At 45.7% G+C, this 14,734-nt stretch overlaps 2 protein-coding genes across 2 annotated transcripts in view; both read left to right on the top strand.

The window, feature by feature from the left end:
* LOC147111442 (DNA dC->dU-editing enzyme APOBEC-3C-like) overlaps window positions 1-14,734 on the top strand; it is a 158,192-nt gene that overhangs the window by 11,938 nt on the left and 131,520 nt on the right. The window lies entirely within an intron of this gene.
* Window positions 761-6,023, top strand: LOC147111443 (ras-related protein Rap-2a). Its single transcript, XM_085998437.1, has one exon. It carries the CDS (start codon window positions 1,879-1,881, stop codon window positions 2,428-2,430), a length of 552 nt encoding a protein of 183 aa, XP_085854563.1. The 5' UTR covers window positions 761-1,878; the 3' UTR covers window positions 2,431-6,023.

Genomic DNA, 14,734 nt, shown 5'->3' with positions numbered 1-14,734 from the left:
AGAACAAATACACAAATCACAAAGTAGCGACACAGGTTAACAAGGCCATAAAAAAAGCAAACCAAGCACTAGGGTTTATTTCTAGAGGGATAGAATTGAAAAGTAGTGACGTTATGCCAAACTTGTATCGATTCCCTGGTTAGACCACACTTGGAGCACTGCGTACAATTCTGGTCGCCATATTATAAAAAGGATGTAGAGGCACTGGAGAGGGTGCAGAGATGATTTACAAGGATGACACCAGAAACACGAGGGTATACATATCAGGAAAGGATGAACAGGGCTGAGGAGGTGACCTAATAGAGGTCTTTAAAATTATGAAAGGTTTTGATAAAGTGGACAGAGAGAGAATGTTTCCACTTGTGGGGAAGAGCAAAACTAGAGGCCATCAATAAAAGATCGTCACCAAGAAATCCAACAGAGAATTCAGAAGAAACGTCTTTACCCAGAGAGTGGTGAGAATGTGGAACTCGCTACCACAGGGAGTGGTTGAAGCGAATAGTATCGATGCATTTAAGGGGAGGCTGGACAAGCATATGAGGGAGAAGGGAATAGAGGGTTATGCTGATAGCTTTAGATGAGGAAAGACGGGAGGAGGCTCGAGTGGAGCATAAACGCCGGCATGGACTGGTTGGGCCGAATGGCCTGTTTCTGTGTCCTAGGTAATAAACGAGGTTGTTATTCATTGACTATTTAGTTGGATGAAAGTTGCTTATGTTGAAAAGTTACAAGAGTTTGTGTTTTTTTTGTTACAGCGTTTCCCCCCCTCTGGGAGACCGCTCTTTGCCCATTGGCTGCCGGCGGCAGGCGCCTGGACCAATCCCGGAGCTGCGCCCCGCCCCCCATGAGCGCTTAACCGTTGATTGGCTGGCAGGGCGTCGCGCGGAGTGGGGAGGGCGCGGCTGGCTGAAGTCGGCACGGTGATTGGCCGACCTGCTCTTGATCGACAGCCGAGACAATGGGCAGAGGAAGGGGCGTGTCCATCAGACTTCGAGCGCGGCGATTGGCTGACTGGATCTTGATCGACAGCCGAGACAGTGGGTAGAGGGAGGGGGCGTGTCCATCAGACTTTGAGCGAACCGATTGGCCGGCCCGCTCTTGATCGACAGCCGAGACAGTGGGTAGAGGGAGGGGGCGTGTCCATCAGACTTCGAGCGAACCGATTGGCCGGCCCGCTCTTGATCGACAGCCGAGACAATAGGTAGAGGGAGGGGGCGTGTCCATCAGAATCAGAGCGCGACGATTGGCCGGCCGGATCCTGATCGACAACTGCTCGCGGGGTTGGGGGCGGGACATCCGCAACGGTGGCCGGAGAGCGTCACATGAGAGGCGGCGAGCGAGAAGGCGAGTCTCCGCCCGGCCCCGGAGAGAGAGAGGAAGGATGGCGGAGGAGCTGCAGGAAGGCGGCGGGTGAAAAGCGCGAGAGACAGAGAGTGACTGACTTGGAAATAAAACCCCCGAAAAATGGGGCGCGGGGCCATGAGGCGAAGTCGGGGTTGTTTTCCATGAGCGAGCAGGGGCGGCGGGAGGAGGCGGAGAGGCGCCGCCTTTCCCTCTGAGGCGAGGCCGCCCCGGAGAGGCCTTTGTCCGGATCCCCTCCCGACGGCGGCTCTGAAGTGGGGGGGGAAACCTTCAAAAAAAACGCGTTTTTTTCTGGTGTGTGCGCGCGGGGGGATTTCGACATAACTTCCCCTTTAATTCTATTTTTTATCCACCGACTTTTAATTGTTAAAGGGGAGGTGTCTTTCCCCCCCCCCCCCCCGACTTTAATTGTTAAAGGGGAGGTCCCCCCCACTTCAATTGTTAAAGGGGAGGGTATTTTTTAAATTTCCTCCCCCCCCCCCCCCGACTTTAATTGTTAAAGGGGAGGGGGCAGCCATGAGGGAGTACAAGGTGGTGGTGCTGGGCAGCGGCGGTGTGGGCAAGTCGGCCCTGACGGTGCAGTTCGTGACGGGCACCTTCATCGAGAAGTATGACCCGACCATCGAGGACTTTTACCGCAAGGAGATCGAGGTGGACTCGTCGCCGTCGGTGCTGGAGATCCTGGACACGGCGGGCACCGAGCAGTTCGCCTCCATGCGCGACCTGTACATCAAGAACGGCCAGGGCTTCATCCTGGTCTACAGCCTGGTCAACCAGCAGTCCTTCCAGGACATCCGGCCCATGCGCGACCAGATCATCCGCGTCAAGCGCTACGAGAAGGTGCCCGTCGTCCTGGTGGGCAACAAGGTGGACCTGGAGAGCGAGCGGGAGGTCCCCGCCGCCGAAGGCCGCGCCCTGGCCGAGGAGTGGGGCTGCCCCTTCATGGAGACATCAGCCAAGAGTAAGACCATGGTAGACGAGCTCTTCGCCGAGATCGTCAGGCAGATGAACTATGCGGCTCAGCCCGATAAGGACGACCAATGCTGCTCTTCCTGTGTCCTGCAGTAAAGCTTTGGGTTAAGACCAGACCTAATATGGGAGAACTGCACCACCTCCTAACCTAGGAGACAACTAGATTATTTCAGCTCTACCTGTGTCCTACAGGCAAAAGCAAAACGCTAACGTTCTGGGTTAAGACAAGACTTTGAATCTGTCCTCTCTGGGAGAACTGCACGTCCTTCTAACCTAGGAGACAACTAGATTATTTCATATTGCTCTTGTTTTTTTTAAAGGGAGGAAAATCAACAAGAGGAGCTTGAAAACTAAACATCAGATTGATGACCAGTGCTGCTCTTCCTGTGTCCTGCAGTAAAGCTTTGGGTTAAGACCAGACCTAATATGGGAGAACTGCACCTCCTCCTAACCTAGGAGACAACTAGATTATTTCATATTGCTGTTATAAAAGGGGAAGATATCAACAAGAGGAGCTTTCTAACTGATGAACAGTGCTGCTGTTTACAGTTTTTTTTTAAAAAGCGACAGTAAAGGTGTTTTTTTAAAACATAAGACAAGACTCGATCAGTTGTAATATGGAAGAATTGCATCTCTTCTGGCACCGCATCAACCTAGGAGAACCAGATTATTTCATACTGCTCTGATTAAAAAGGGGAGGAAATCAAGAAGAGCTTTACAACCTAAATTTAAGTTTGAGGATCAGCGCTGTTCTTCCTGTTGTGTTATGCACTGCTTTTATAAAATAAAATCCTTTTTTAAAAAAAAAACACGAATGATTTGGTACAAGAAGGATGCCCACGCTTGACAGATCTGGCTGCCCGCTTCCTGCCTGAGGAATTTAAATGCTTACTGTAAAGGGGAGAGAAGTCAGCTGCAAGTTCGACTGCAACCGAAATTGGAGAGGAGAGAGTTGTCGGTTCCTGTTTCCTGCAGCGGAAGGGAAACCGAGCCTAAATTCTTTAGGTGTTTATTGTACCTGCAGCATACGTGGGGAGAGCAACCAGACAACACATTGCAACAGAAGGAGTCTGTGCTGTTCTTCAGAGACGAGGCGGGGGTGGTGGGGGGCAAAGCAGCAGACCTTTTAACTCTATAGTGCACATTATACCTAGGAGAATAGTAACGCCAAGGGCAGTTCTTCAGGATTCCATCAGTGAGCAAAGAGGTGTTTTTCAATACGTTATGGTGGACATTAACAATCTATGGTGGACATTAACACTCAGCACTGTCCTTTCATGTGCGATGCAGGAGAGATGATGGGCATTAAGTTCCTCTGTTACTGTCTGAGGGAAAGGGCAATGAACAAATCAACTGTACCACAGCTGACGGACCAAGATGTTCCTTGTGTCATACAGGAAGGAGAATGCTTTAATTCACTGTTTTATTTTCTTTTGTGGGTAGGGCAGTAACTGCAGTTGTGATGGTGCAAACCATAAGTAGTGTTCTCGAGTTGCTCTGCAGCAAGAAGGGGGCGCGCAAAGGACTTTTACTTTCACTGGTTTCTGTGTTGCAGTGGAGAACATTTAAACGGCCAGACTGCGGTTTATTCAAAGATCGACGCTTTTCAACTCTTGTGTTGCAAAAAGAAAACCGTTTTACAAAGCTACCAGTTTGGGCTAATTCTTTCCTTCTCTGCTGCTTCGGAAGGGGATTGTTTTATTTTTCCAGCCTTTGGCATTTAGTAAGAGAAAATGGCATCCCGTTTTCTCTCTTTCTTTGTAATACTTCGTAGGGACGGTCCGGAGGAATGCGAGGCTCTTTTCTGTGTAGAAGATTGAGGTTAATTTGGAAAGAGATGTATCAAATCAGAAAATCGGCAAGTTTCTTGCTGTGCGGAGCAGAGAAAGGAAAATGTTGCTATTCCTGCAAGATAAGGACATTGAGAATCCTTCTGTGATTAAGGTGGGAACGGCCAGTTTTCGACTGCCATGATGGCCTTTGTGGAGATTAAATGCGTGGCTGAAATGAGCAGCACAGCAGCCATCGTTGGCCAGCTCTGGGAGGAGGGAAAGTATCCTGTACTAAATGTCTGCTTACTCCGCTGTCGTGATTTTAGGTGGCCAAGATGCTGAGCGCTGCTTCAGTGGGAAGAAGTGGAAGAGAAATCCTTGTCCAGTCTTTGTTCTTGCAGGTGAGGACAAGGAAGAGCTGGGGGAAGTTGCCTCTGTGAGGTGGGGGGGGAAAAAAATCTTCAAGTTTAGAGACTCCCATGAAAAGTCCTTGCAGACTCTGTACTGAGGGGAAGGGGATGTCTTCTCCCATTGCCACAAGTGTCGCCGTCTGCTATCGGACACGGTTTTCAACAGGTATGGCGGTATATGGAGCTTGAGGGAAGTGAGTGCCCGGAGATCACCTGTAACCTGTTGGGGATGTCTCAAAATTCCATCACATTCAAAAAGGAAAACAAAATCACGACTTTCAGTCAATCCGGACAAATGTGATTCCGATTCTTGTATTGCACGTTAAGGAAAAATGTATTGCATTTATCGCCTGATTCTCTAGAAATGGAAACTCTTTGAATTGATCAAATTTTACAAACTAGTTGAAATTATCCCCTCGATTTTCTTCTTTCCTGATGCAGAAGTGGCAAAAAAAATATATATTTTATGAATGGTGCTCAAATACTTTAAGTATTGTGGGTTTTTTTTGATTTTGTATCTTTTTTGAGCTAAGAATATAATGTATGCATGGCTGAATACCAGATCATTGCTGAAGTCTTGCATTGAAGCATTCTGTAGTGGTTTAATAATGAGCGCAGTAGCAAAGTGTTTTAGTCACCAGTCTTATTTTGCTTGTTTTTAAATATCTGACAGTTGAGTTACAGGAACGTTTTTATTTTTTAACTTTGAAATGCCGCTGCATAGAACCAGCAATTGGAATCGTGCAAATAGTACAGTTTTCTCAAAAGTTCATCCCTCCAAAGAGAGTGGTTACCAGAACCTTGTCAGATCCATAAAAGTTGTCCCGCTTGGAGGAAACGAGCCCTTGCGGGTAGAATTGATGTGTCTCGTATTCGTCTTTTAACTACAAGATTCCCTATGGAGTAAATTACATGTCGAGTTTAAGTATGGTGTGCAAGTGAAAACCGGAACAGGTCGCTGGATGTGCCCAATGCAAGCAAAATTCTCCGTTTTTTTTTGAGGTTTTCCTACACTTGGGAGCTGCTCAGTTCCTTCCTATGGATGACTTCCTGCATCTTCAACGGTATGTGGTGGATCGTGTGACTTTTAACTGTTGCAAAAAAGATTTAAAAGCTGCAAGTTGCAGGTGCAGGTTTCTTTTTATCGAGTGAAAAGACACTTCTGCAAATTGCGATAGTTTATTTTCCATTTCCAGTACAATAAACTGAAGATGCAGTAAACGGGATCCGCTTTGTGCGATGGTTGTTGTACAGAATGATGGGAGCCTTGGCCTCGCTTATAATGTGCAGACTTTTTTTAAGCATTCAAAGATGTATTTGATTGTCTTGGTATAACTCAAGTTTACATTTCCAAACTGTGTCTTGCATTGTTTTTATTATTTACCTAAAATATTCAGATGTATTTACAGCAATGCCTCGATTCATTTTAAATACCCCCTTTAAAACTGATCTGTATGTGTGGGCAACATTCTTTGCAAACTAACTAGATATTAAAAGTTAGACTGAGCTGATGACATTTTCTTTAAACTGTTCAGTGCTGCTGGTTTGCTATTTAAATTATAAAACAAAAGTTCTGGGCTGTAGCTTCTGATGGTGCAAGCTGATTTGAAGAAAGACACACTTCCTGTTCACTAAAGTAGTGTGTGTTTTAAGTACAGTAGACCTACAGATACATAGTCTTGTCTTATTGCTGTTGCAAATGCAGACATTTTTTTTTACTAGCTGTTCTTTGATCCTTAGATGAGACCAGTTGTTCCAGGAAATGATGTTGGATTCAATCCTGAAGAAATAAGTTTAGTGGGGGGGAAAGGAAATGGTTGCTTTGTGTTTAATCTGCACAGTTGCAACAAGCTAATTGGAGAGTTGCCTCTCTTATTTAGATGTGACTTTCCTTTTTGAGGGGCTCCTCTTACATGGTGATCCGAACATCTTTTTTAGAATGTTTATTTTCTGCATTGCAACATTGGGCCTCATGCGGAGGAACGGAAGTTCCCTCTAATGATTTTTGCATAAGGTTTTTTTTTGCATTAGATGTTTTATATCTTTAAAAAAAACCTCTGTAATATGGGTGATGCACAAGTGAAATGGCTAGCTAGTGAATTTCCTCACCTTTGATCTGCAGTGCACCAGCTTTACTGACTAGGAGAGGTAACACGGCAAATTACCTCCTGCAAACCCTCTTCAAATTTGATGAAGTACTGCCTGTGAATTGGTTTAACTGCCCTTTAAGCTAAAGGAGGCTATTAAAAGTTGGAAACATTTGCAATGCCTTGTTTATGCTACGTGCTTGATACAAAAGGCTTCATTGCTTGCAGTATTAAACAGCTTAGTCTATTAATTCTTAACATTTTTCACAGCCAGAGAGAGAGACAGACAATGTAATTGCTGTGCAAACAAGCTACCTTGGCACAATTGGCACTTTTGTTTTCAGAATCTTGTTTACCTAATAATTTGTTCCAGCGAAAGAGCAAAGTTGATTTCTATTGCGCCTGATCCCGTGTCTCCGATATCCCAACATGTTTCCCGTAATACGAATCGCATTGTGCAGTTGCTGTCCTGCGGTTGAGTCGTTTTACCGACGCATCAGTTGTCCAGTTTTACACCAGAATTTTTCCTGGAGTAGGCACGCCAAGTTCTTTAGTACCGGTAGTGCGCAATCTTGAACAATATTTTTGTATTTTCATCAAATGAAATGTGGAACAGAGTATCTACGGGGCAATGAAATTACCCCCACCCCGCATTCCAAATTAAATCTGTGACTGGTTTCGTCGTTATTGTTCTTTTAATGCAGAACTAACGCTCTTGCAAATGATCTAAGTAAGCTTGACAGTAATTATGAATTTTTGTTGAGTAGTTGCAAATCCTTAAAAAAAAAATTTAATGTCATTCTGACGGTAATCTATTCCTGTCGCGTGCACACTCCACTAGGATAGTGGAGCGTGCATGATGCAGGAAGGATGTTCCCGATGGCGGGGGAGTCCAGAACCAGGGGTCACAGTTTAAAGATAAGGGGTAAGCCATTTAGGACAGAGATGAGAAGGAATTTCTTCACCCAGAGAGTGGTGAACCTGTGGAATTCTCTACCACAGAGGGCGGTGGAGGCCAGTTCATTAAATATATTCAAGAAGGAGTTACATATATTGCTTAAGGGATATGGGGAGAAGGCAGGGACAGGGTACTGAATTTGGATGATCAGCCATGATCTCATTGAATGGTGGAGCAGGCTCGAGGGGCCGAATGGCCTACTCCTGCTCCTATCTTCTATGTTTCTATGAATTAGAAAACTTACGGGGAAAAATTGGCTCGCGCCCTCCTTTGGGGCGCTAACTTCGCCAGGGTGCTACTTTTAGCGCCCCGAAAAAGTTGGCATCACCCATGCCAGAAATTGAACGGTAGTGCCCGAAGCAGGAGGCGGGGCTACTGGAAGCGCTCCCCCTCCCTCTTGGGGCGCTCCCATTCAATATCGCGTCGCTACGTGCAGTAGCGTCACACGTGTCAGCGGGTAGCGCTGCGGTACTGCAAGCCTCCCTCCCCTGATTAAAGGGGAGGGGCCCCAGGGCCCTGCTGGATCATCGGGGAGCGGCGAGCCAGCATAAGACCCCGGCACTCTTCTTGATCGTGGCCTTGGTGAGACCGCACCTTGAGTATTGTGTGCAGTTTTTGTCGCCTTATCTGAGGAAGGATGTTCTTGCCATGGAGGGAGTGCAGCGAAGATTCACCAGACTGATACCTGGGATGGCAGGAATGACTTATGAGGAGAGATTGGGTCGATTGGGCTTATACTCGTTGGAGTTTAGAAGAATGAGAGGGGATCTCATTGAAATTTATAAAATTCCAACAGGACTAGACAGACTAGATGCAGGAAGGATGTTCCCGATTTTTTGGGGGGGGGGGGGGAAGTCAGTCTAAGGATAAGGGGTAAGCCATTTAGGACAGAAATGAGGAGGAATTTCTTCACCCAGAGATTGGTGAACCTGTGGAATTCTCTACCACAGAAGGCAGTGGAGGCCTATTCATTAAATATATTCAAGAAGGAGTTAGATATTTTTCTTAAGGCTTAAGGGATATGGGGAGAAAGCAGGGACAGATACTGAATTTGGATGATCAGCCATGATCTCATTGAATGGTGGAGCGGGCTCGAGGGGCCGAATGGCCTACTCCTCCTATCTTCTATGTTTCTATTTCCCCGAGGACAGGAGAACTTGGTGTCCGTTCACCTCACTGACTAGTGTAAAGTCAAGAAGAACTCCAATGGCCAGGTTGTACAAAGATTTTTTTTATTTTTTTTTTTATTTTATTTTTATTTTTTTATTTTTTTATTTTTTAAGTTGATTGCTCTCAAGGTAGTTTTGCATTCAGGCAACAAGAACACTCCGACATTTCTGTTCTGTTCTGAGTCTGGAAGCTCTCTTGTGTGCAGTTGGTATATGAGGCTCGGTTGAAATAGTATTTCATTATGTGACGTGTATGCTTAAATTCTGTTTTGACAGTGTAACGTTTATGATGACTACATAAAAGGAACTATTCATAGGCGCATTTAATCCCAACTTTTTCTCTTTTTTCCTGTTTATTTTATGAAGTGGGGCGTTTGGATACCCGCAACGCTGCTCCAGTTAGTGAATAAACATTGAGAGCAAAGCTAGACATCTGTCAAAACCTCAAGCATAAATTTAAATTAAAAAAAAAAAAAAGACTTGTGTGGCTACATCTATATAATGGCAGTGATCACATAAGAAAATATTGGACCAAATGTGAATGTCTAGCCTGTCCCGGATGACTAAAATCTGCAGAACTGACCAGTCCCCGCTTCCATTAGAAAGTGCTGTTCCGTTTGAGCCAGGTCATTAACGTAATGGGCTTGGGTATCCACCCCATCTCCAGAGTGAAGAGTGGCAAATTACTCACCCAGCCCACAGGCTGCAATTTTCCCCTCATATTACCGAAGTGACTAGGGATTGAAATGCAAAATGTCGAACCACCTTTCCCCCTCCCGCTGACCTCCGTTATCTAGCGAATTCCAAAATCGAAAAAGGTGCCATTGAGACCAGTTTGGTTATTGACCTGCAATAGAAGAAAGGTGAAATTTGGATAGGGTTGCGGTGGATTTTTGGTCTTGTTTGAGGGGAGGGTGGGAAGAAAAGAAGCAAGCTACCTCTTAAAAGGGTCAATTGCAAGGTCTCCTTTTGAAATCTCTCAATATCTCTCTCTACTGTAAGGTTTACAATGGAAGTGATGGGATATGATCCAGCTAGATATTTTACATTATATTGTAACTAGTTTCCCTCTCAAAAGCCCCTAAATAGCTATAAATTCATATTTGTTGTGATTTAGGATGGATTTGTGGTGTGGTAGGGGCCAGATCACCATGGCATGTGATGTAAAATGACTACTCAGCACTTGGTTTGAGTGTAAAGCAAGGCTTTAATCAACTTGTTTCAGAACATGGAGGTCTAGTTGTACTTCACTAGTTCCTGTCTTACAAAATGTCCCTGGGCAAGCTGGGCCCACGCCCGAGTATTTATACTCCTTGGACAGCGCCACCAGCTGGCCGTCCAGCGTTATTTCATGAGCAGTTTCTTGATGAATGAGATTTATAACAGCATGCACGGCTAATTCCTCCTTGCAAGAAAGAACTAGAAACCCCCAGGGGCCAAGCACTCGCGTTGTTTTCTTCCTCGTATTCTGTTTACTTAAAGGAAAAAGCTTCCATATATGTGGCTCCTTTCATGACTTCCGCATGTCCCAAAGCACTTCACAGTCAAATGAATTGTGTTCTAAATTGTGTTTGCAGTTGTAATGTAGGGAAACCGTTTGTGCAGCAGGTCCTGAAAACAGCAAATGACCAGGCAGTCTGTTTGTTGGTTGAGGGATAAATGTTGGCCAGGACGCCGGAAGAACCCTCCTGCTCTTCTGATCGCGCCATGGGGATCTTGTGCATCCACCTCCGGGCAGACCAGGGCCTCGGTTTAATGTCTCCTGTGAAGGACCGCACCTCCGATGGTGCAGCACTCCCTCAGTAATCCACTGCACTCCCTCAGTACTGCACTGAAATGTTGGTCAAGTTTTTTGTGCTCCAGTCTCGGGAGTTGGGGGGGGACTTGAACCCACGACCACCTGACTCTGAAGCGAGTGTGCTACCTACTGAGCCATGGCTGACACCTTGGGTAGGTGTAATTCTGTCTAAGCAATAAAATGTGTTCAGTGACGATGCAAAGCATCCGCCATACTTGCAGTATCAGTTGAGCTGCTTCTCTCCTATCATCTTCAAAAAAAAAGGCAGAATATGAGTGTTATTTGCTGAGCCGTTTTCATGGGTACTGAAAGTAAATTTCCTGATCTGACTCCACGTGCATGGGTTTTTAAAAAAATTGGATGACCAGTTTTAGCATTGCATGTTTCACAACACAAAAGTGTTGTTGGTTCAGTTCTGTACAAGTGTGGTACTGTTCCTGGGGAAAAATACCTAAATATAGATGTCTGGAAGTTCCCAGACACGGAGCAGAAATTGGGATTGTGCAGTGTAACACGTTTTTGGTATGTAATACTTTTTTTAATCTGATTTGACACGAGCCTTGTTTTGTGTACAAGCGGTGGAAATAATTTGAGTCAATTGCTTCAATCCCCAGTTGAAAGTAAAAGGTAGCTTTGAAACTAGCTGCTAATCGACGTCGCGACACACTTGCTTTAAGTGGCTGCATTTCAATCCTTGGCCACTTTTTGTATTATGGGGGGGGGGGGGGGGAGGAGAAATATCTGCTGCTGGAACAAGGTGTTGGTTATGACAAGGCCATGTTCTAAGCATTGCGCCTGGAGGGGGGTACTGTTGGAGTTGACTTTTCCCTACCCCTTCTGTGCCGATCACACCTCCCCAGAGGTCTGTGTCCTTTCCAACTCTGGCGTTGAAGTCGCCAAGAGGATCAGCTTGTCGCCCGTTGGGACTCGGGACAGGGATTGTTCGAGGCTGGAGTAGAATTCCTCTTTGGTCTCGTCTGTGGCTTCCGGTGTTGGGGTGTACGCACTGATGACCGTAGCGCACTGGTTCCGGGCTAGGGTGAGCCGTAGTCATGAGGCGTTTGTTTATTCCACAAGGGGAGTCTCTGAGACGTTCTCGTCTCTCTCTCAGCATAGCAGACGTGGTGGCAGCCCAGAGTTCAAAGAACTTTACTGGTGCTCACACAAAGCAAGTGCTCAGGTGGCAACTACTTTGGGTTTTTTTTGTAGTGATTTCAGACCCTTTTTGGACAATTGGGGGAGGCTAGGCCCTTGTTCTTCATCCTCTCCACCTCTCTGTCCTTGGGCTGGGATCACCTGGATTCAGCCCACTTACTTTGTACTGTACGCGCTTGCTGGCAACTGCGTGCTGTCTGTGTAAAAAGGTCACCCCGCCGCCTTCACCTGGCACGCTGGCTCTCTGGAGTAAGTCGATTGAGCCACATTTAGTTTTTTGTAATGTGTGCAGCCTGTAAATCCGGAGTGATGTAACTTGTGAAAGCAACTTGAGAAATGTCCTGCTGCCTCACCAGTCTAAAGTAATACAGCAAGATTGGCGTTGATGTGATGTCCCCGCAGAAAAGCGATAGGGGGGGAAAAAGTGGCTGTGTGTTTAATTTTGATGTATTGGTGTGCAGCACGCGTCCTGGTTTATAAAATGTGTTGTTTGACACCTCAATGTTGTTGTTGCAAAGGGAATGTGGCTACACTGCGACCATATTTAATTGCACTTGGGCTTCTGAAACTTTAATGTGAGAAGTGGGTCCCCATTTCCAGGAGTAGTTCCGTGTGCGAGCCTGGGGTTTGGGAGGTACATTGTTCATCTGAAGCATTGCTATGTGTTGTCTGGTACAAACAAGAACCAAATATACCCCCCTCCCAAAGTGATTCCATTGAGTACTCATCATGTGCTGGCTCACCAAATGCACTTGTGTGGGTTTTTTTTAATGTCTCGGAGATTGGCACCACTTAAAGCCTATTTTTTTTCCTAGGCATCTCCCACCTGCCCCAAATGACTACCAAAGCCCCTCTGCAAAGTTGATCCTGCTTTACTTACCTTTAGAGTAAAGAATGTTGCCTTAACACACATACAGTTAAAACCAACAGATCAAACTAGTAACGTATTGGGGAAAATTGTTCCTGTTTAAAAGCCAAGAATTCATTGGCCGAACCTCCATTCTTTAGATCTTGCGTTGTATTTGGCTTTAATGGTTTTCTGATGCTGTTTTCTGTATATTTTACTTTTTGTTAACTTTCAGTTTTATCAGTGTATTTTCAGTGCTTCCTCCTCAGAGGTGAATTAAGACAAATAACCTTTTGGCAGTTAGCTGTCGAGCACTAACCCAACTGAATACTTAATGGCACCATCTTTCCCCCCCAGGTGTTGACTGTGGTGTCACCTTGCTGCTTCTGAATTGAGCAAGAGGTGTAAATATATAATTCAATGCAAAACATGTCGACTGTATTTGGATTTAAATTATTTTAACAAAATTAAATTTTATTTAATGAAAACCGATCTTTGTTTTTTTTGTGCCTTCCTGATAAAGCGTACCTTAAAGAATGTCCGCCTTGTCGGTTAGGGATTTCTATGTAAGGGCTTTGGAAGGGGAAGAGATGACGGGCGCGCGCGGTGGGGAGCACCAAGCAGCTCCAAAGATTTGAGCCGCCTTGTGTCGGTCAGGAAAGCAGCTCGATTTCCCAAATCAGGCTGCACAGATTCCTTGACCTCCCGTTTAATGAAGCTTTGCTGGCAGTAGATGAAATTCTGCAGAAGTCAGGAGTGTGCTTTTAGAGGGAGTAGGAGAGATAAGGACATGGGCTGAGGGGGGGGGGGGGGAAAGAAAGGGGAGTGATTTTTTTTTGGAGACTATTCCTCATGGTAAAATTGCTCAAGAATAGTTCCCAGGCCATCTGTTACAATTACGCTATAGCTTTGTGCCGAAATATCAAGTTGCAAACTGCAAATTCTTGATGAAATGGTTTAAGGGAATACTGTTTAAAAGAAAAATATGCTTGTTCTGAGGCATCAGATTTAGCAGATGTGAGTCTGTGTATAATTTGAGGATCAATAGCAGTGAACATTTGCCTTAAGCCTGCATGTGAAGTCAGGAGTTGCTATCTTCCAACTCTCCAGACTAGTAGACAGCTCCTTTGGTCCGCAGGCACACGTGTTTGACATGACAGAATGTGGGGGGGGGAACAGGGATTGCTACTCTCTCTTTCTAACCTCCTCCAACCCCACAACCCTCCGAGATCTCTGTGCTCCTCCAATTCACACCTCGCGTGCATCCCTGATTTCCTTCCCCGCTATTGGTGGCCGTGCCTTCAGCTAGGCCCTAAGCGCTGGAATTCCCTCCCTAAACCTCTCCATGCCTCTGTATCTCTCTCCTCCTCAAACCCTAGCTCTTTGGCCAAGCTTTTGGCCAGCTGTTCTATTACCTCCTTATGTGGCTCGGTGACAAATGTTGTCTGATCGCGCTCCGGTGAAGCAGTTGGGACATTTTGCTATGTTGAAGATGCTATAGCAATGCAAGTTGTTGTATAAAGCACTCTTCTGTTCTGTGTTTATTTTTATGGGGTGGTAAATGGCAACAAGACAGAATGGGGGTGGGGGGGGGGGGGGAAACGGGGATTGCTGCTGCTACAACACTGAGCTGCTGCACGGACCCGTTTCCACATGGACTGGTGCTCGCAATCCAGCTCGATTAAGCTCGAGTGAAATTTGCTCAGTATTGAACTGAAAAGTTTACAGTGAGAAACTTTGCCAGTGGGAGGGAGGCAGGCATTCAGAAATGGGGAGGGGTGGGGGACTTTTAACATACCGGCACAAGGGGCACTCGAGAATGCGTTTTAGCTGCTGTTTCCGTTTGCACTGCCATCTATTTCTGTATAAGCGAAAATTCAGAAATATATTTAAAAGTCACTTGAAAGTGGTGCCGATTTCCAGGTTTTTATTTTGCTGCTAAATGGGGAAGAGAGAACAATATTGGGTAAAAGAAAGATTTGCATTTATATAGAGCCTTTCACAACCACCGGACGTCTCAAAGCACTTTACAGCCAATGAAGTATTTTTGAAGTGTAGTCACTGTTGTAATTAGGAAATGCGGCAGCCAATTTGTGCACAGTAAGATCCCACAAATGTGATAATGACCTGTTTTTGTTATGTTGGTTGAGGGATAAATATTAGCCAGGACACCGGGGAGAACTCCCCCTGCTACTCTTCGAAAT

This window comes from Somniosus microcephalus, chromosome 10 (genome assembly GCF_052327205.1).
Source record: "Somniosus microcephalus isolate GS21.2 chromosome 10, FLI_Smic_1.0, whole genome shotgun sequence".
Taxonomy (NCBI): Eukaryota; Metazoa; Chordata; class Chondrichthyes; order Squaliformes; family Somniosidae; genus Somniosus; species Somniosus microcephalus.
Note: the sequence above shows the minus strand (reverse complement) of the source record. Positions and strands in the feature narration are given on the sequence as shown.

What these genes read in the sequence shown, in the direction of transcription:
- LOC147111443 (XM_085998437.1), top strand. Translation starts at nt 1,879, where the DNA reads ATGAGGGAGTACAAGGTGGTGGTGCTGGGCAGCGGCGGTGTGGGCAAG.